The sequence below is a fragment of the Papio anubis genome, chromosome 1 (assembly GCF_008728515.1).
Source record: "Papio anubis isolate 15944 chromosome 1, Panubis1.0, whole genome shotgun sequence".
Taxonomy (NCBI): Eukaryota; Metazoa; Chordata; class Mammalia; order Primates; family Cercopithecidae; genus Papio; species Papio anubis.
In genome coordinates this window covers 143,543,382-143,562,431 of record NC_044976.1, presented here as the reverse complement: position 1 = coordinate 143,562,431, position 19,050 = coordinate 143,543,382, and the positions used below count along the sequence as shown (strand labels likewise).

The 19,050-nt window shown below is 39.1% G+C and overlaps 1 protein-coding gene across 1 annotated transcript in view; it reads left to right on the top strand.

Moving 5' to 3' along the window:
- Positions 1–1,892: 1,892 nt before the first annotated feature.
- The window catches only part of RRP15 (ribosomal RNA processing 15 homolog), a 44,714-nt gene continuing 27,556 nt past the window's right edge, over positions 1,893–19,050 (top strand). Inside the window, exons 1-2 of the mRNA XM_009187221.3 lie at positions 1,893–2,049; positions 17,306–17,580. Of these exons, the coding sequence (XP_009185485.1) occupies positions 1,911–2,049; positions 17,306–17,580 (414 nt within the window). The 5' untranslated portion in view covers positions 1,893–1,910. The remainder of the gene's footprint in view (positions 2,050–17,305; positions 17,581–19,050) is intronic.

The window sequence follows — 19,050 nt, the reverse complement described above, 5'->3', positions numbered from 1 at the left end:
CATGTACTGGTTGTGTGACAGTCAGCAGTTATTTACTCTGTGCCTCTGTTTCCTCATCTATAAAATGGAAAAAATAATAGTACTTAACTCATTAGTTTATTGTGAAGACTAAATAAGCTAACATAGGTATCTCCAACTTAACAGCAGTAATAAATTTCTGAAAATCAGACTTCTGGATAAAAACCTGGATCCTATTTTATATTATTTTAAAGGAAGAAAAATGTGAATGTGTAACAAATCTGCCATTCCTCCCCTCCATGCAATTTCTTAAACTGCAGCTAAACACACAAAAATTTCTATATATACATAAACTCACATTAACATGTTAAATGCACAAAACATCACTTCTTGATCACTAAATAACACTAGCATTAATGCAGGAACTTTGTGTTTAATATGCAGGAACATGTTTTCCATTGAACCACTGCAACCATTTTTTTTTTTTTTCACTTTGCTTCCTTCTCTACAACTTTCTCCAATGCATTCCCAACTTTATTTGAAACTCCTTGTTCCAATTTACATTTAGCCCTAGGCAAAAGCAAGCGTTAGCTATGAAAGACAGCAAAAAATAGGTTCCAGACCAGGACACAGTGGCAATGAAAGGATCACACTGAGCAGGATGGTGAGTGCTTCTGGGCATCAGCAGCATCCTAAAGGGCACCTCTAAAGTGCACCCCTTTTTATTTTTTCATGAGTCAGGGTCTCACTCTGTCACCCAGGCTGGAATGCAGTAGTGCAATCATGGCTCACTGCAGCCTCGAACTCCTGGACTCAAGTGATCTTCAGACTTGGAGAAGCCAGGATTACAGGCTGGAGCCAGCATACTTGCCATCTCGGCTCACTGCAACCTTTGCCCCTCCCCGCACCCCTGCCCGCGCCTCTGGGTTCAAGTGATTCTCACCTCAGCCTCCTGAGTAGCTGAGTAGCTAGGACTACAGATGAGCACCACCATGCCAGGCGAATTTTTGTATTTTTAGTAGAGACGGGGTTTCACCATGTTGTCCAGTCTGGTCTCTTAACTCCTAGCCTCAAGTGATCCTCCCACCTCGGCCTCCCAAAGTGCTGTAATTACAGGCATGAGTCACCACGCCTGGTCAATAATTGCACTTTTTAAAGGTTTACTCCAGTAACTGGGACTACAGGCACTCGCCACTGCGTCTGGCTAATTTTTGTATTTTTAGTAGAGATTGGGTTTCACTATGTTGGCCAGGCGGGTCTCAGACTCCTGGACTGGAGCGATCCGCTTATCTCAGCCTCCCAAAGTGCTGGGATTACAGGTGTGAGCCACCGCGCCCGGCGAGACCCTCTCCCTCTTAGAAAACAAAAAAATTCAAAACCAAGTTTTAAAATGTTGTATTGAGTTTTTAGGATGTGAATATATATTTATTTCCTACACAAACATCTACTGGAATATGCAGTGCGGCTGGATTCCATAACACCCGCCCCAGGGAAAGAAAGTGAGTCTATTTGGTTTGCAAGAAAGGTCTAGCGTGTTATCTTGGGTGGGGGGATATGATCGTATTCTAATTATCAACCCCCAGTGGATCTGTCCAGCGTCCTAGCTGCTGCTGCGTTCAGGGGGCCCGTAAGAGACACCTGAGGAGGACACTAAACCAACATTAAGGCAGCAGACAAGGGAAGCGGCCGAGGCGAGGAAATCAAAGTGGACCGCGCCAGGCTGGCGGAGGAGTCGGCTGAGGTCATTCAGCCGCTGATTTTCGTCCTGGAACCGACTACGCGTAAACACACCGGGCTATTCAGAGCTCTCTCTGTCACATTCTGAGGCTCCGCCCCCGGAACTCCGGGCCAGACGACCCCGCCCCGGAACCTTGTGTCACCGGCACTGAATGCAGAAGTTCCTCTGGTTGCCACCGGACGCAACTGTCAGGTGACGCTTCCGGCGCGGAAAAATGGCAGCCGCCGCTGCGGACTCACGTGTGAGTGAGGAAGAAAATCTGAAAAAGACCCCAAAGAAGAAGATGAAAATGGTAACCGGAGCCGTAGCGTCAGTGCTGGAAGACGAGGTCACAGACACTTCTGATAGCGAAGGTAATGTGGTAGGGCTGAGCTTTGGTGTCTAGGAGGAAAGGCCGGGCTGAGTTCGTGTCAAGCAGCGCTTGCGACTGCATTTGCTGCTAGCCACCTGGGTTTTATCTTGGCACCACTTCAGAGGGGCGACTTTGGCTTAGTGAGGAGGCTTGGGGAAGTCGTGTTCAGAGAAGGAACGCTGTCAACTGTAATTTTGAGTTTCCACATTCTTTTACTAGGTATTTTCAGGGTCACCATTATTAATTATAATAAAATGGGTGGAACACCTGCAGCTACCGAGAAACTTACTGTAGCAAAGGGTGAAAGGAAGAGGGTACTTGAAAACAGGAGAAGAGTGGGTCTCATAGGGTGTAAGAAGCAAAAGGTTAAAAGAGGTAAGAGGGAGAAGGGGGTGTACTTGACTTTTCTTGGGCGGTAGATGTGTGCATGTTTTAGAGACTAAATAATAGTGAATGAAAGAAGAGGTTGGTGGTTAAGGTCGACTAAAAACTGGTAGCATTTAATAACTATGTCTCTCAGAGACGCTTGATAATGAAAGGAAGGAACGATGTGTTTTGAGGTTTTCAACCATGCTGTGTCTGTTGCTCCTCTTTACCATCATTCTTGGCACCAACTTTTTAGGTGACAAGGAATTGCAGGTAATCCCTGACTTCCTACTGCCGAGTTACTGCTCCTTTGTACTAGCTGATACCCAAAAAACAGACAGAGCTATTCTTTTATAACGTATTTCTAATTACATCCGCTGTCTGCTTGAGATGATCCAGTGGCTTCCCATCTCAGTATATAATATCCAAGATCCTTAGGCTGTATGATTTGGGCCAGGTTGTCTGTCATAGACCAATCTGCCCCTCACAAACCACTAATTGTAATCTTGCCATACCGGTATGCTTGTGTTTGTTTAACACCTTAAACATGCTCCCACACCCTGGTTTCTTCACTGGTTGGCTCTACTGCCTAAAATAGGTTTCAAATGCTTGGCATGTCTCTCCTTCACCAGCCTCTGATCCAGTGCCTTACCAGAGAGACTTGTCCCTGACTACCCTATCTAACGTACCACCACTACTCTTCTTCCTGTCTTCCTTTCTTCACTTTTTGACTTACTGCCCTGCTTTATTTTTTCTCAACCCTGCCCAAACCATTTGATGTATGTATTTGCTGCGTATCTTTCCCAATTGGAATATAAGTTCCATAAAAGTAAAGACTACTGTATCCCCAGTTCCTATTGCCTTGTGGGTCCTTCACAGGTATTTAAGTAAATTAATGAATTAAGCTGGACTTCCAGGACCAAGAAGAAAGTGTCATATGCTACTGCAATTCCTAGGTAATTAGAGTTTTCATCTCCTGCCACACTGTTAAGGAAAACAAACTATTTGTTGAGCCAAAATTAGAACTTCTGGTTCTGATATTTTTTGAACTCATTAGACTGGTTCAAACAGTTTTGTTCAAGAAGGGAAGAGTACTATATTTTGAAAAAAATATCAGTACTGCTTACAAATTGGATTTTTCTTTTTCTTTTTGTGATAGGGTCTTGCTTTGTGACCCAGGCTCACTGCAACCTTGACCTTCTCCGTCACCACCCTCCAAAGCGATCCTCTTGCTTCAGCTCCCCCAGGTAGATAGGACTACAGGTGCATACCACTGTACCTGGCTAATTTTTTTGTAGAGATGGGGTTTTGCCAGGTTGCCCAGGCTGGTCTTGAACTCCTGGATTCAAGTGATCCACCCATCTCGGCCTCCCAAAGTGCTGAGATTACAGGTGTGAGCCAGCACACCTGGCCAAATTGAATTTTTCTGTTCAAGTACTGGATAATTCCAAGTTGGAACTGTTCTGTCTTTTCAGCATATTATTATAAATGCTGATTAGGTTTTAAGGTTCTTTTGCTATTATAGATCAGCTATGTTATGGGTTAAGAAGGTTTTTGGCTAATATGGAAACCTAATTTATCCAATTCAATTCATTGGACAATTGTTGTGTTCCCTTAGGTTCCAATCACCCTCTAGGTGTTGAGAATACGAAGGATGAATACATTTCTACATTAAAATTTCAGTTTTAGGAAAGACATTAAACACAGGACTGTAATATAGTGTATTAGGTATAATTAAAAGATAGTTTTCAAGATCATGGTTCAATTTTGGAAAGGTAAGGATGGAGACGGAGGAATCCATATCCTCTGGAACCCAGCCTAAGTGTTGCTTACTTGTATCTTACATGTATTACTGATAATATACTATGCTATCATTATATTTTAACATATCTCTCTCGTTATAGAGATAAGTTCCCCAAATGTCCAAAGTATGTCTTGTTTATTTTCACAGGGTCTTCTTTGCATATTTTAGTATTTGGTAAATTGTTTTGTTGAATAAATGTATAAGGTGGCATTCTATCTAGGCCTTAGAAGGATGAATAGTTTTCCTGGCCTGGGAGTATAGAGGGCAGTTTTCTCAGACATAAAAGCATATACAATGGCATGTGGTCTCTTAAAATTCATGGCTTATTTCAGACAAAGTAACATTCTGTTATGGCTCTAGCTGTTCAGAGAAGTGACTAGAAATAAAACTGGAAACAATGGTTAAAAGTAGATTATAAAGGGCCTTGTGTATTTGTAGGCAGCAGGGAGCTACTGAGAATTTTTAAGCAAGATGGTGACAGACATTTATAAATATTACTGCCAGATGTATGGTAACTGCCAAAGAGTGCCAGGACAGTTTGTAGGCAATGGCAAAACTCCATGTTAGGATCTGCACCGGGACAGGACAGTGAAGACAGAGAGGGCCTCACTTGAAATATTTTTCAGCAAGAGAGTATTCAATTTTCCAAACAGGCAACTTTCATGTAAGCTTGTAGCACCATAAGTTTTGGGCATACTGCACTGTTAGAGGAATTGGATAATAAGAATAGTTATACTTTTGGAGCTTTCCTATGTGCCTGGTTCTGTTCTGAGTTCCTTATATATATCAGCTCGGAGAATTCTGACAACTCTGTGAGATGCTGCTATTATCCTCATGTTACATTTAAAAACCTGAGGCACAGAGGTTTATAACTTGCTCACTTCTGTACATAAGCAAATAAGCAAGTTGATAAATGATACAACAGTTATTGAAGTTTGACTGTACAGCTTATGTTCTTGACCACTACCTTAATACGTTTGAGGAACCAGGAGGACATAGATAATAAAAAAAACTATTTGGAAAGTGAAAGGGCAGGGAGTATGAATCTGAAGAAAGAAAAGATTGGGAACAAGGAGACTTTGGTATGGAGACAAACTTTTCTCCCTCCCACTCAAGAAGATTTCATCACCAAGGGATATTTTCGGGTTCAGATTTCTATTGCACTTCCAATGTTTATGACCAGAGTATTCTTCCCTTCCTTCCTTTCTCCTAAAGTGTGTATGTTATTTCTGGAAACAAATTCCCATGTTCACTCAATTGTATCAGAGGCACCTGTGTTGGTACTACCTTTCAGAGTGACTTTGTGCTAGTTATTTACTATTATCTGCCTCAATTTCCTCATCTACAAAATGAGGATAATAATAATGTCTACTTTAGAATTGTTGTAATGATTAAATGAGTTTATATATGTTAAGCATTTAATATTTGGCACATGGTACCCACCCATAAATATTAGCGATGACGATGATGTCTCTTCTGACCTAAAAAAACTGCTAGTCCCATCTCTTTTTGCCAAATAAGTTTTCCCACCTTTGGTAACGTGGTATTTGTAAGCTGGAACTCTCCCAAGAAAACAGGTTTGAATTACTCTAGTAACCCTGTAAGGTAGCTGATGGCATTTCTATTTTACAGATAAGAAAAGAAGCTTGGAAATAGTGCTTCCAGTATATCATATTGCTTCCTAGTAGGAAACTGTTACCTCCATAGGTGCAGGATATTATCTGTTATTCCACTCATTTTACTCCATAGTCTAACCATTAGATCATATATTTTTGGTAAAATTCAAGATCAGTGATAATGATGTCGATAACAATTGATTGTGTCTGCTTGGTTGTGCCATAGACACATTTTCTTTGTCAAAGCTGCTTCTGTCTCTAAGAAAGACACTGCCATCTACTCCCATCCAAGCTGGAAACACAAGTGTCATCCTTTACTCTTCCTGTTGCTTCCATATCTATTTGGTTTAATTAATCCATTTATTCTGTTGCCATTACTTTAGTTCTTGCCCGCATCTCTGTCTCTCTCTCTCTTTTTTTTTTTTTTTTTGAGATGGAGTTTCGCTCTTGTCGCCCAGGCTGGAGTGCAATGGTGCGATCTCAGCTCACCCCAACCTCCACCTCCCGGGTTCAAGCGATTCTCCTGCCTCACCCTCCAGAGTAGCAAGGATTACAGGCATGCACCACCACACTCAGCTAATTTTGTATTTTTAGTAGAGATAGGGTTTCTCCATGTTGGTCAGGCTGGTCTTGAACTCCCGACCTCAGGTGATCCACCCACCTCGGCCTCCCAAAGGGCTGGGATTACAGGCGTGAGCCACTGTGCCCGGCCTTGCCTGCATCTCTTTTGTTTACGCTAGTTCATAGGGGACCTATTTGTTGGGCCTGTCATTGCAGCCCTACTCCCTTCAGTCTTCTAGGCATTGCTTCTTAAACCATCAGTGTTGAAGGACCATTCTGGTTTTTGTTTTTTAATCTCCAATCTGTCATAGATAGGTGTTTAAAAAAAAATCAATGAAAAAGAATAACTGGAAACATGACCACATTGTTGGACATCATGGTAATATTAAATTACTATAAAAGTTTATAAATGCTTACTCTCAATTTATGAATTCACAGTTGATTCTAGTTACAATAATGTTCAGTAAAGTTGCAGGAAATCCTGAATCCCTGAATTAGTGAACTATTGCTTTAAGGGGAAATACAGTTGTAGGCTCCTGTGAGTCTCTGGTGAGAACATTTTTGTCATTTTGTCAATACATAACCTTGTCTTATGTGGGTTTTTTTTTTTTTTTTTTTTTTTTTTGAAACAAGATCTGGCTCTATTACCCAGGCTGCTGGAGTGCAGTGGTGCAATCTTGGCTCACTGCAACCTCTGCCTCTTAGGCCCAAGCCATCCTCCCACCGCAGCCTCCAGATTAGCTGGGATTATAGGCGTGCACTACCCACACCTGTCTAATTTTTGTATTTTTGGAAGAGATGGGGTTTTGCCATGTTGCCCAAGCTGATCTTGAACTCATGAGCTCAATTGATCTGCCTGCCTTGGCCTCCCAAAGTGCTGGGAATACAGGTATGAGCCACCGCACCCAGCCTTATGTGTGTTTTTGTTTAAAGACAAAGAAGAGTTCCACTTGGAATGTTTTTCAGAAAGAAAGCATTTGATTTTCCTTGGCCACACGTCGGGGCACACATCTGTAATCTCAGCACTTTGGAGGCTGAAGTGGGAGGACTGCTTGGGCCCAGGAGTCTGAGACCAGCCTAGGCAACATAGTGAGACCCCGTCGCTACAAAAAAATGGAAAAAACTAGCTGGATGTGGGTGGTATGTGCCTGTGGTCTCAGCTACATGAGAGGCTGAGGTGGGAGGGTTGCTTGAGCCTGGGAGTTCGAGACTGCAGTGAACTGTGACTGTGCCACTGTAGTCCAGCCTGGGTGACACAGCATGACCCTGTCTCAAAAAATAAAAACTTTAGACTAGGCATGGTGGCTCACACCTGTAATCTCAGCACTTTGGGAGGCCAAGGTGGTCAGATCACTTAAAGTCAGGAATTTGAGACTAGCCTGGCTAACATGGCAAAACCCCATCTCTACCAAAAAAAAATATATACAAAAAATTAGCCCAATATGGTGGTGCATGCCTGTAGTACCACCTACTTGTGAGGCTAAGGCATGAGAATCACATGAACCTGGGAGGCAGAGGTTCCAGTGGGCCAAGGTGCTGACAGAGTGAGACTTTGTCTCAAAAATGAATAAATAAATTTTAAAAACAAAACTCTGAGATTAAAGAAAAAGGAAAAAAAAAAAAAAGAGAAATCATTGAATTTTCCTTTTTTTTTCTTCCCCAAGACGGAGTCTCACTCTTTCGCTAGGCTGGAGTGCAGTGGCGCGATCTCGGTTCACTGCAACCTCCGCCTCCCAGGTTCAAGAGATACTCCTGCCTCAGCCTTCTGAGTAGCTGGGACTACAGGCACACGCCACCACGCCCAGCTAATTTTTGTATTTTTAGTAGAGACTGGGTTTCAACATGTTGGCCAGGATAGTCTCCATCTCTTGACCTCATGATCCACCCACCTTGGCCTCCCGAAGTACTGGGATTACAGGTGTGAGCCACTGTGCCTGGCGCCCCCTCCCCCTTTTTTTTTTAAGACAAAGTCTGGGTCTGTTGCCTAGGCTGGAGTGCAGTGGCATAATCAGGACTCACTGCAGTCTTGACCTCCCAGGTTCAAGCAATCCTCCCACTTCAGCCTCCCAAGTAGCTAGGACCACAAGTGTGTGCCATCAGGCCCACCTAATTTTTTATTTTTTGTAGAGATGGGTCTCACTATGTTGCCCAGGCTGTTCTCAAACTCCTGGGCTCAAGTGATCCTCCTGCCTTGACCTCCCAAAGTGTTGGAATTACAGGCATGAGCCACTGCATCCAGCCTTCAGCTTTTCAAACAACGAACTTTAATGTAAACTCATAGCACCATACATTTTGGGCATACTATACTGTTAGAGGAAGTGGATAATAATAGTTATATTTAATGTACTTTGTTGATTCATTAACATTTGAACTCATGGCCAATAACGTGCCTGAACAAAGCTTATTCAACACATATTTTCTCTGAAAGGCACATTGCATCCTTGTGCTTAGGGACACTGCACAACCCTTCAGCATTATGCTTGGGGGCCATTTTAAACATTGCTGTAGCCAAGAAAAATAACAGAAATGGAAATATGTGGCACTAAATAGTCTATAGGAAGAACACCAGTTTACAATGAGAAAGTTGAAACAAGGCAGAGTGTCTCCTTCTTCAGCCTCAGCTAGGAGTGTGCATGTAGGGAGACTCCAACCCTTCACTGCTCTAAACATGTCTGTGAATGACTGCAAAAGTGCCATGAGTATTGATTTGGGGTTACAAATACATTTTACTGAGTTGGTGAATTCTCAAATACAGAATCCACAAATAACAGCGATTGGCTGACTGAATCTCCTTGTGAACTGGCAACACAGTCTGCATACCCAACCTATGTGATCTGACCACTGCTTGCCTCTCAGGCTCACATCTTGTCATTCCCTAGATGACTAGGGTCATAGCATTCTGAACTGCTTTCTGGAATACAGTCTGCTCTCTCTCTTTCTAGTCGTGCTTATGGTACTCTACTGGCATACTCTTTTTGTTCTTTACTTTCTCTTAACCAGCTTTTCTCTATCCTTTAGGTTTCAACTTAAATGTCTCTTCCACTTTGTCTTTTACAACTTATCCTATCTCTGCAATACAGATAAATAATAAAGGGTCATATATTTTACTTATTATTTTAAAACGATTTTTTTCTTAGTATTTTTTAGAGACATGGTCTTGGTATGTTGCTCACGCTGGTGTGCAGTGTGGCATGATCATAGCTCGCTATAACCTCCAATTCCCATGCTCAAGCAATCCTCCTGCCTCAGCCTTCCAATAACTGGGACCATAGGTGCACACCACCACGCCTGGTTAAAGAGTCCTTTATTTAATAAATTTAGTAATATAGGTCTTTTGGTTAAAGATGGGACATTTCTTCTTTGGTTTAACTCAGAATTTGTTATTTAATATAAGAAATTTCTTTTTTCCTCTCATGAAATTAAATGTTTCTGTAAAGGTGACCCATGGAGATGGATTTTCTAGTCAGGTAGTTGTAGACATGTGGTCTTGGTTAAACTAGTAAGTTATCAAAAACTTTTAGATGATAGTACTGAGAAACTATAAAGGCAGAGGCTTCAGACGTATGAGGAATCAGTGTGTAAATTATAGATATATTTAAAGAGTACTGGCTTGTTTTATCAGGAAACTGAATCAGACACTTATCTTTGAATTTTACCTGGATTATAAAAATAGATAGGGATGTGCCCTATATTGACAGTTGAAAAACTTCCTTTAGTAAGATGCTACTTGAGTTTCATGGAAAACACACAGATATAACCCATATGTTGTTTGAATTTTATTTTTCTGGCTTTAATTTCTTTTGACATATTATATAAGAAAGATAGAATAGTGTGCTTTCGTTAGAACAAAACACAAAACTCAAGTATTGTTAGACTGCAGAAATTTCCTAAGTTCTGTGGGGACAGAGACCTTGTCACTGTGATGACAGCTGTATCTCAATTTGGCATAGAGCCTGATTCATGGTGTAGTACTTGATACCCATTTATTCACTGGATAAATTGGAAATTTGTGTTAACATGATTTTTTTAATACTCTTCTCATATACTAGATTGTCGTGGAGGTAAAATTAGCATTTATATGTATCAACTTGAATAATAGCAAAATGACTCAGATTGAATTTTTGTTGAATTGCAGTACTGTCAGTACAATTTGAAATTTGATCATAGTAAAATTGAAGGGGATCATGAATTACGGATATACAGCAGGTGAATGTGGAAAAAACACCACTCAGTGTGCTTTTCTCTGTTTTCTCACTCAACCACTCAGCAGCAACAATCATCACAGAAGACTTCTGTGATTAAATGTGTATGTATTCCTTCCCACACCCTAAGCAAGTAATCAGTTCTGCAGTGGATACCAGTTGTTTGCTCTCCAATTCATCTCAATATTATCTACCTGGAGGTAGTGTCAGACCCCACAGACTGAGGGCTGAACTTCATAAGACTGCCCAAACCCTTCAGATACCAGTCCTAAATCCAGACCTCTGGAACTTCTGACCAACTGACTTAAAATTGAGGTTCCCACAGTCTTCCCGTTGGGTTTGATTAATTTTCTGGAGCAACTCACAGAACTCAGGGAAACACTTAAGTTTATGGGTTTGTTGTAAAGCATATTACAAAGGATACAGATGAACAGATGCATAGGGTGAAGTATCGGGTGAAGGAGTGTGGAGCTTCCATGCCCTCCCTGGGTGTGCCGCCCTGCAGGAACCTCCAGGAGTTCAGCTATCCAGAAGCTCTCTGAACCCTGTTTTCTTGAATGTTTTATGGAGACCTCATTACATAAGCATGGTTGATTAAATCATTGAGGTGATCCATTTAACTTTCAGCTTCCCTCCCTTCCCAGAGGTTGGGGAATGGAGCTGAAAGTCCCAAACCTCTAATCCTGTCTTGGTGCATCTGGTGACCAACCCTGATCCTGAATCTGCTTTGGGACTACCAGCCCTCAATTATTAGCATACAAAAAGACACTCCTTTGGAGATTCCAAGGATTTTAGGAGTTGACCAAATATATATTTCACAGTATCACAGAAGGTAAAGTGCTACAGTTTGCATTTTAAGTAATATATAAATGACAAGTGTTGTTATAGAGGGGAGGGTGATGCCCCTACCTGAGTTATTCATGAACTACTCAGATTTATTGACCTGATAACTTGTTGGAAGTTTAGATACAATATATACTTGGTTCTTAAGCTTGTAGTCTTTAAAAAAACAACCCCCCAAAACAGAAAAACAGCGTCCCTAGTCAGTAAATCACCTCAGGTGAAAAAATGAGAACAGTGGTTGATGATACCAAGTATGATAAAGGGTAAGATGATAGCCTCTACCTCTGAGTTATCCTTGAGCTACTCAGATTTATGGAAGTTCAGATGCAACTCTTACTAGGTTCTTAAGCTTGTAGTCTTGGGACAGGGTGCGGCAGAAGCTTCTGTTGCCTGTAAATCAACCCAGGTTAAAAGAAAGAAGCCTTGATTGTTACTCGCGCCATGATCTGATTGACTCCTCCCTCATAGAATGTGCCCATATGGCCATAAAATAATAAGGAGGATCATTTCAGGTTTTCCAGGCAGCTAAAAAACCTGAATTGTTCTGGTTACGTATGTGAAAAACGGCCATCTACTTATAACACAAGACTTGATAACAATTCAGGTTAGAAGATCCTAGGAGATATCCCTTCATTTTTGATAAACTACAATGCTGTATTTAAGATATAATAACCTAGCAGATAAATGTGCTTTTCATCAAACTGTACCTTATAGCCTCCTTTATCATTTAAGTTACTTAAAATAGCAAAGGAACATGCCTAAGAAATGAAGTATATCATAGTCCTACTTGAGTGGTTTAGCAATTTGTAAGACAGGCTCAGGAAACAGACTACTTCCAGAGTCTATCTGTTTTGGCTTGCCCAACAGCACATGTAATCACATCTGACAGTGTTTCCCATGGTAGCACTATCATTTTATTTTTAGTTATTTTTATGGAAACCTGGGGTGACTTCATTTTTTTCAAAAGTAGCTTTTTTTTTTTTTGGAAGTTTTAAAGCATCAATTTTGAACATTCCAAATTTAGTAATTGGCAGGAAGGACCATGTGGCATGAGCAGAACAGATGATTTACAGCTGAATGGGGAGCAGTAGTTTTATAGAGCCTTGTATAAGTAGGGGGATATGTATACTTAGGTAAAATCAGAATGAGGACAGAGAGTAGACTGTTCACCTTTACTGAAGCTTAGATAGAAATTTTTTAAATTCAAACTTTATTAAACTATGTTTTAAAATATTTAATGAGTAGCTGCATTAGTTCAGTACACATTAGTCCAAATTGAATCTCTGATACAAAACTTTGTAGTGTCTCACAAGTTGACAGCCCCGTTAGCTTTGCCTTTTTTGACTTTGGGCATGTTTTTAACTTTTCTAAGCTTCAGAATCATCACCTGTGTAAATACAATAATAAAAGCAACTCATAGAAATGTTGTGAAATGAGCTGGATGTGGTGGCTTACTCCTGAATCCCAGCATTTTGGAAGGCTGAGGTGGGATGATCATTTGAGCCCAGGAGTTTAAGACCAGCCTGGGCAATATAGTGAGACTTCATCTCTACAAAAAATTAGCTGAGCGTGGTGGTGTGTGCCCATAGTCCCAGCTACTTGGGAGGCTGAAAGGAGAGGATTGCGTGAGCCTGGGATATAGGCTGCAGTGAGCTAAGATTGTGCCACTGTACTCCAGTCTGGGCTCCAAAGTGAGACCTGGTCTCAAAAAAAGAAAAGAAGTGTTGTGAAATGATAATACATAAATAGTGCTTTATAAATAGTGCCTAGCTCTAACTATGTGTTAGCTAGTTAGTATTATCATTATTTTATAGTACTTTGAAAAGGTTATAGCACAGAGACATTGGCCACTCATGAAATAAGTGAAAGGTGGCTTGCATGATTCCCTGGCATACGAGTTATAAACTATAACAAGACTTAGGCAGCACTTTTGTAACTGAAGTCACGTTTATTTTCCCTCTTTTCTTGACATCCATTTTTAAGCTTTTGAGATCCTGTCTTCTCTGTCTGTCCTCTGATTGCTGATTATCATTTATTTAGTGCCTACTATTGTGCTAGGTCTGTACTAAATGCTTTTCATGTGTTATCTTATTTAATCATCATAGCAGCCCAGTGAAGTAGTTACTGTATTTATCGCTATTTTACTGATAAAGAAACTGAGACACAGAAGGGTTAGGTAACTTGCCCAAAACTATGCTATTAGAAAGTACTGGAATCAGAACATCACACCCCAAGTCTAATTCGGTAATCTGAGCTCTTAACCCTTATGCTATAACTCTCTAGTCATCTAAAGCTTCTCATTTAACACCTCACATGAATTCCAGATTCCCAATACCAGAGGCATTCCTTCCTTGTTTCTTTCTCCTTGTCTACCACAGCCACATAAAAATTCACATTGTGTGTGCCTGTGAGTGTATTTCTGCATGTGCGTGTGGTGTATAATCAGCATTTAAGGGGTGCTTACTAAGGGGTAGGCACTCAAAGAACTTTATATATTTTAATTATGAAAACCCAGTGAAGTACCATTTTATTCCTATTTTTACAGATGAGGAAACTCAGGCAGAAGACTTAATGTCAGAAAAGCCACTTAGATTTGTGTCTGGAGTTGAAATTGAATCCTGGTAGCCTTACTTCATTGTCCCCTACTAACTGTCCTCGATCATGTTTTTACCAGGAGTTCTGTTTGACTTAGGGCAAGTTTTAAAAGTGTGAAAGGTTAACCAATAGGCCTACCACTTCCAGGTGGTATTTACATTTTAAAAGAAAAACTGTAATAGAGAATGTTTTTAAAAGTAGGGACTGAAGATAAGTGCTAAGAGAGAAAAAATTCCAGCTATTTGGCCTTTTATTGGAAGCACACACCTGGAGTATGAACTTTTAAACTACTTGGTTTTAATCTTGGAATTGATGTGTATTGCATTTCTTGAATCATAAATCACATTTTTATGAAATCCCAATCTTACTTTCTTTATGCCCAATTTTTTTACCATCCAATTCTCAAATCTTTGTTTCAGCCAGTCTTAACTTCGTGTCATTTTGTAAATATTTCATCATCTTTCACATTCCCATCTCTTTGAACATGCTGATTTCTTCTGTCTGGAGTGCCAATAATAATATGATTATAATAGTAATTTTAATTTTCATACAGAGCACTGACTCAAATCTAGAATGTGTTTGGTTCTAGGTTCAGTGATCTTGCCATCTGATCAACTGGCTTGGGTTATGGAATCTTACTTCCTTGGCTTCCTCCTTTCTTTTTTCATTCAAATTATTGCTTTGCTATTTAAGAAACAACTTGAATATCATCTGTCATCTTTGTAAAACTTTCTGTAAGCCATCTCAGATATCCCTGGTCACCCTTTCCTCATTGTTTTTCTTTTAGAACACCTACAAATTCTATTGCAATTTGGCTATGTAATTTATCCACCCTGCTAAACTCCTGAGTTCTTCAAGGAGAGAAACCTAGATTTAGATTTTTTCCTTTGTTCTTTCTTGCCCATCACTCATGAGTGCTCAGTGAATGTGGAGGGACTGTAAGTCTTCTTAAAACTTTATCCCAGGCTATGGAAAATGGCTCACTTTCCTGCCTGCAGCTAACCATTCATATCTGGGGTCAGGGAACAGATGGCAAGTTTGAAAGGGAGCTGGAGGTTTGGAGAAAAAGGCAGCAGGAGGTAAGAAGTGCCTTATGACAACTTCAGTACGTCAGTGGTTTAGCCCTGCTTTGTTCATTATGGTGGCCTCTAGCCACATGTGATTTAAATTTAAGGTAATTAAAGAAAATAAAAATTCAGTTCTTCAGTTGTGCTAGCCACATTTGAAGTGCTCAATAGGCTCTTGTGGCTAGGGGCTACTGAGCAGCTTTGATAGAGAACACTACCATGATTAGAACTTGTAGTCATTACTTCAGTAAGCATCCTTCGTAGTCCTTTAATTTCCAGATTTTTATAGTAGAATGCAAAATTAATGTTTAAGGCAACACACAGGACTTCAAAGGCATTTTTTACTTGTCTGTTGATTTCCGTCTATGTCCTTAGATACCTGGATATATCTGCTTCTGCTGTTATAGATCAGTGCGTGGAAAATTTTTTAAAAACCTCATTTGATTAGGATATAATAATATTTTGAGCCAGTTCTATTTTCTGATTTGCATAGTGATAATCTTTGATATCCTAGAAGTAAATCCTGTTTTTTTAGTATGCTGGGAGACCTCATTACTTTGCATTTTTAATTTGTTTATATTAAATGTTATCATTTTCATTGTCAGTGAATACCTGATTAAAAACTTCTGAGATAGAGCTTCTTTAAGAAAGTAATAAAATAAAAACCATGACTTAAGGGAATTCTTCTGGATTTTTTTTTTTTTTTAATTGGTGGGGTGAGTGCAGGTTGTATAAAATGGTGCTATAAACTTTTCATCGATTTATTGTGTGTTCATATTATGCATGTTGTGGTAGTCAAGCTGGGAAGGAAATGCACCAAAGAAAATAGCCATGGTTTTGAAGTGGAGAATGAGAGTGGGTTACATCATCAGAAAGTGTTTTGGCTTGCTTTGGCTGCCTTAACGGTACCATTGAAAAACATGAAATCTGCGGCAATTTGTGTGTGAATACATCAGGACAAAACACTGGATGTCAAACACTAGATGTCAGTGTTGTAGTTTTGACGTGTTCCCAGGAGTTTGTCACGATTTTTCTGCTTTTAATCACCAAGATATTTTTTATTGACCCAAACTTTTAAGCCATCTTGCCTCCTTACATTTAGTTGAATACTCACTACAGGAAGGACCTTTTCTAAGAATTATTTATTTTGTTATTAGTTTCTGTGTAATGCTACTGACTCTGAAGAGTAAAACATATATAATATTAAAATAATATAGCTTTCAGCTAACTATATTCTCCAAACTTTGTTTTCCAGTGTACTTTCCAGGGTACACTGGTCCTAGGAGATGCTTCTTGGGGAAAACTTCTGTGGTCCTGGAATAAAAAAATTTAGTCTTCTATTGAATTGGTTAATAGTACTGCCAGCTTTTAATTTAGATACCTTTTTTTTTTTTAGTGTTATGGGCAATAATAAGACTCTTATATATCAACTATATTTGTATGTTAAAGCCCAGAGTCACAAATGTGTTCAGATTTCTTAAATTGACCCAGTGTATAAGATACAGAAAAAGCTTCAAATTAAATGTTTTCGTTAATTTTTCTCTTTATTAAGAAATATGCAGCTCTGTTAGCATGATAGAATTGCAAGTGATTTCTTGTTTTTAACATTTTCTTTTACACTGTTGGCACTTTATGTTTTAAGATCATGCTTTTAAAAAATGTGAAGTGTTATTTTTCTTTGTTATATAATGTTCAGTTAATTTTTTGAAGATACTTTAGTTTTACTCATGTTCAAGATTCATTTTTATATAGGCATGTTTTTATTTCTTACTTTCTAATTTGTCATAAATTTTTACTTGAAATGTATTAATGTTTTACATCATTTTTTGTTTCATGAATTTTCAGCACTGAAAAAATAAAGGTATTATGCCAAAATAATGCACAAATTGCAAGTATTGTAATCACCAGCTCCATGTCAGCGGTCACCATTTTGACAGCAGAGGCTGTTGGATTTGTTCCTGCTGCCTGGGTCCTGGGTTTGGAAGCTGCTGTGATATCCCGTCTATGTGGCTGGGCTGGGTCTCTGGGAGCTGATGGCAATGGGAAAGACGGTCCTATTGCTCTTCATCATTACCGTAGCTGTGGGACTCAGAAAAGTACCCCCCTTGCAAAAATGGGGACAGGCAGGGCACCAGGAAGGGTTCCGGGGGCCTTGGCAGCCTCTGCCTGGGAATATTAAAGTTTAATTTGCTTTTACTCTTAGGTTCTATAGGAAGCTGTGGATCGGAAAAGGACCACTTTTATTCTGATGATGATGCTGTAGAAGCTGACAGTGAAGGTGATGCTGAGCCCTGTGACAAAGAAAATGAGAATGACAGAGAATCAAGTGTTGGGACTAATACGGGCTGGGCAGATGCCATGGCTAAAGTCCTCAACAAGAAAACTCCTGAAAGTAAACCTACTATTCTGGTCAAAAATAAGAAGCTGGAAAAGGAAAAAGAAAAGTTAAAGCAAGAAAGACTAGAGAAAATAAAACAGGTGTGTTTCACCAGTTGTCTTGTAGATTATATTGTCTAGGCTAGCTCTAATCTTGATCAAACTGTTTCTTGCAGTGTTTGTCCAATTAACTTTCCAGTTTTTAACTTGCTTTTTATGTGAAGGTGGATAACTAAGGTTATGTTTAGGAATTTAGTCTAAATTATTCCATTGAGCATTTTCACTTTTTAATCATCTATGCAAAGGCAAAGTAATAGAAATGTAAATGCCGAGGAAACATCTTTTTAAAATCAAGTAATTATACACATGGTGGTGATTCCTGAGCCTATTTTATTTGTTTTAGCTGTCTGCATGCTGACTTTATTAGGTTGTGAACTAAGAAGCATGTTAGTTACTTTTTTTTTTTTGCCAAAACTTATTTTACAATACGAATCTGTGAAGATGTCATAACTCAAGGATTGGTTGTAGTTCTGAAAATGGATTATTTCAGTGTTAGATACAAATCAGTGTTGGATAAATTTGAATTCATTATGCTTTTGATGAACTACTGATGACAGATATTAGACTAGGTATAATCTATTAATTAAAGGTCAAAAGTTATACATAAATTTGTTGTGTATTATAAAAGCTAAACATCCATGATAAGGTTTTCATATCACCTGTACTTGATGATCTCCGTCTAAAATACTTGGTTACTAAAATAAGCATTTTTTTTTTAATTAAAGAAAAATAACTTTCTACAAATGTACTGGCAACATAGAAGTACTAATTCCCAAAGTCACTTCATAGGTAAAAATGAAAGAAACGTTAAGTTTGAATTGACACGTATTTCTTTTTATGTTTACCATCTCCTTATCTTGTTTCAAGATGTATGTTTCTTTGTTCTTAATACAGGTTGCTCTGTGTGAAAGGTGGAAATTTTTAAGTATTGCTCTTAGAAACACGGCATACTCTATTAATTCAATATTCTTATTGTACTTTATTTAAGATAAGTTTTGTCTTTAAATCTTACGGATAGCTTTTCAACTGAAAATTTTGAGTCTTTGTTTATTATCTGGCAAATGCTAGAAGAGGCTTCAAAAATATCAGAATATTTGATTTCCTCTGGTCCCAGAGTTCTAGTGAGGGTAAGAACATTTTGAAGCCAAGAGGAATGAGTCTGTAACTCTGCTCTAGGCCAAAACTTTGAGGACTAGAGATGTTACTGTTTCCATAATGCATGAAAGCGCATGTATTGATACCAGAAACAAGACTTGGCAGCTACAAATGCTCTTTGTGTATATTTCTTAGAAGAGTATATGTAATTATTATTTCCTAATTTAACTATTACGGTTTTCCAATATATCAGTTACTTATTTCTAATCATAAATACAAAAATAAATTTCAGAGTTAAAAGTGTTTCAGAATTAAGCATACATATTATCCTTTGAGTACTGAATATAATTAAGAATTGACTGTTTCAAACTTAAAAGCAAGATTTTTAAAATAAATTCTTCTCATAATCTGACAGTG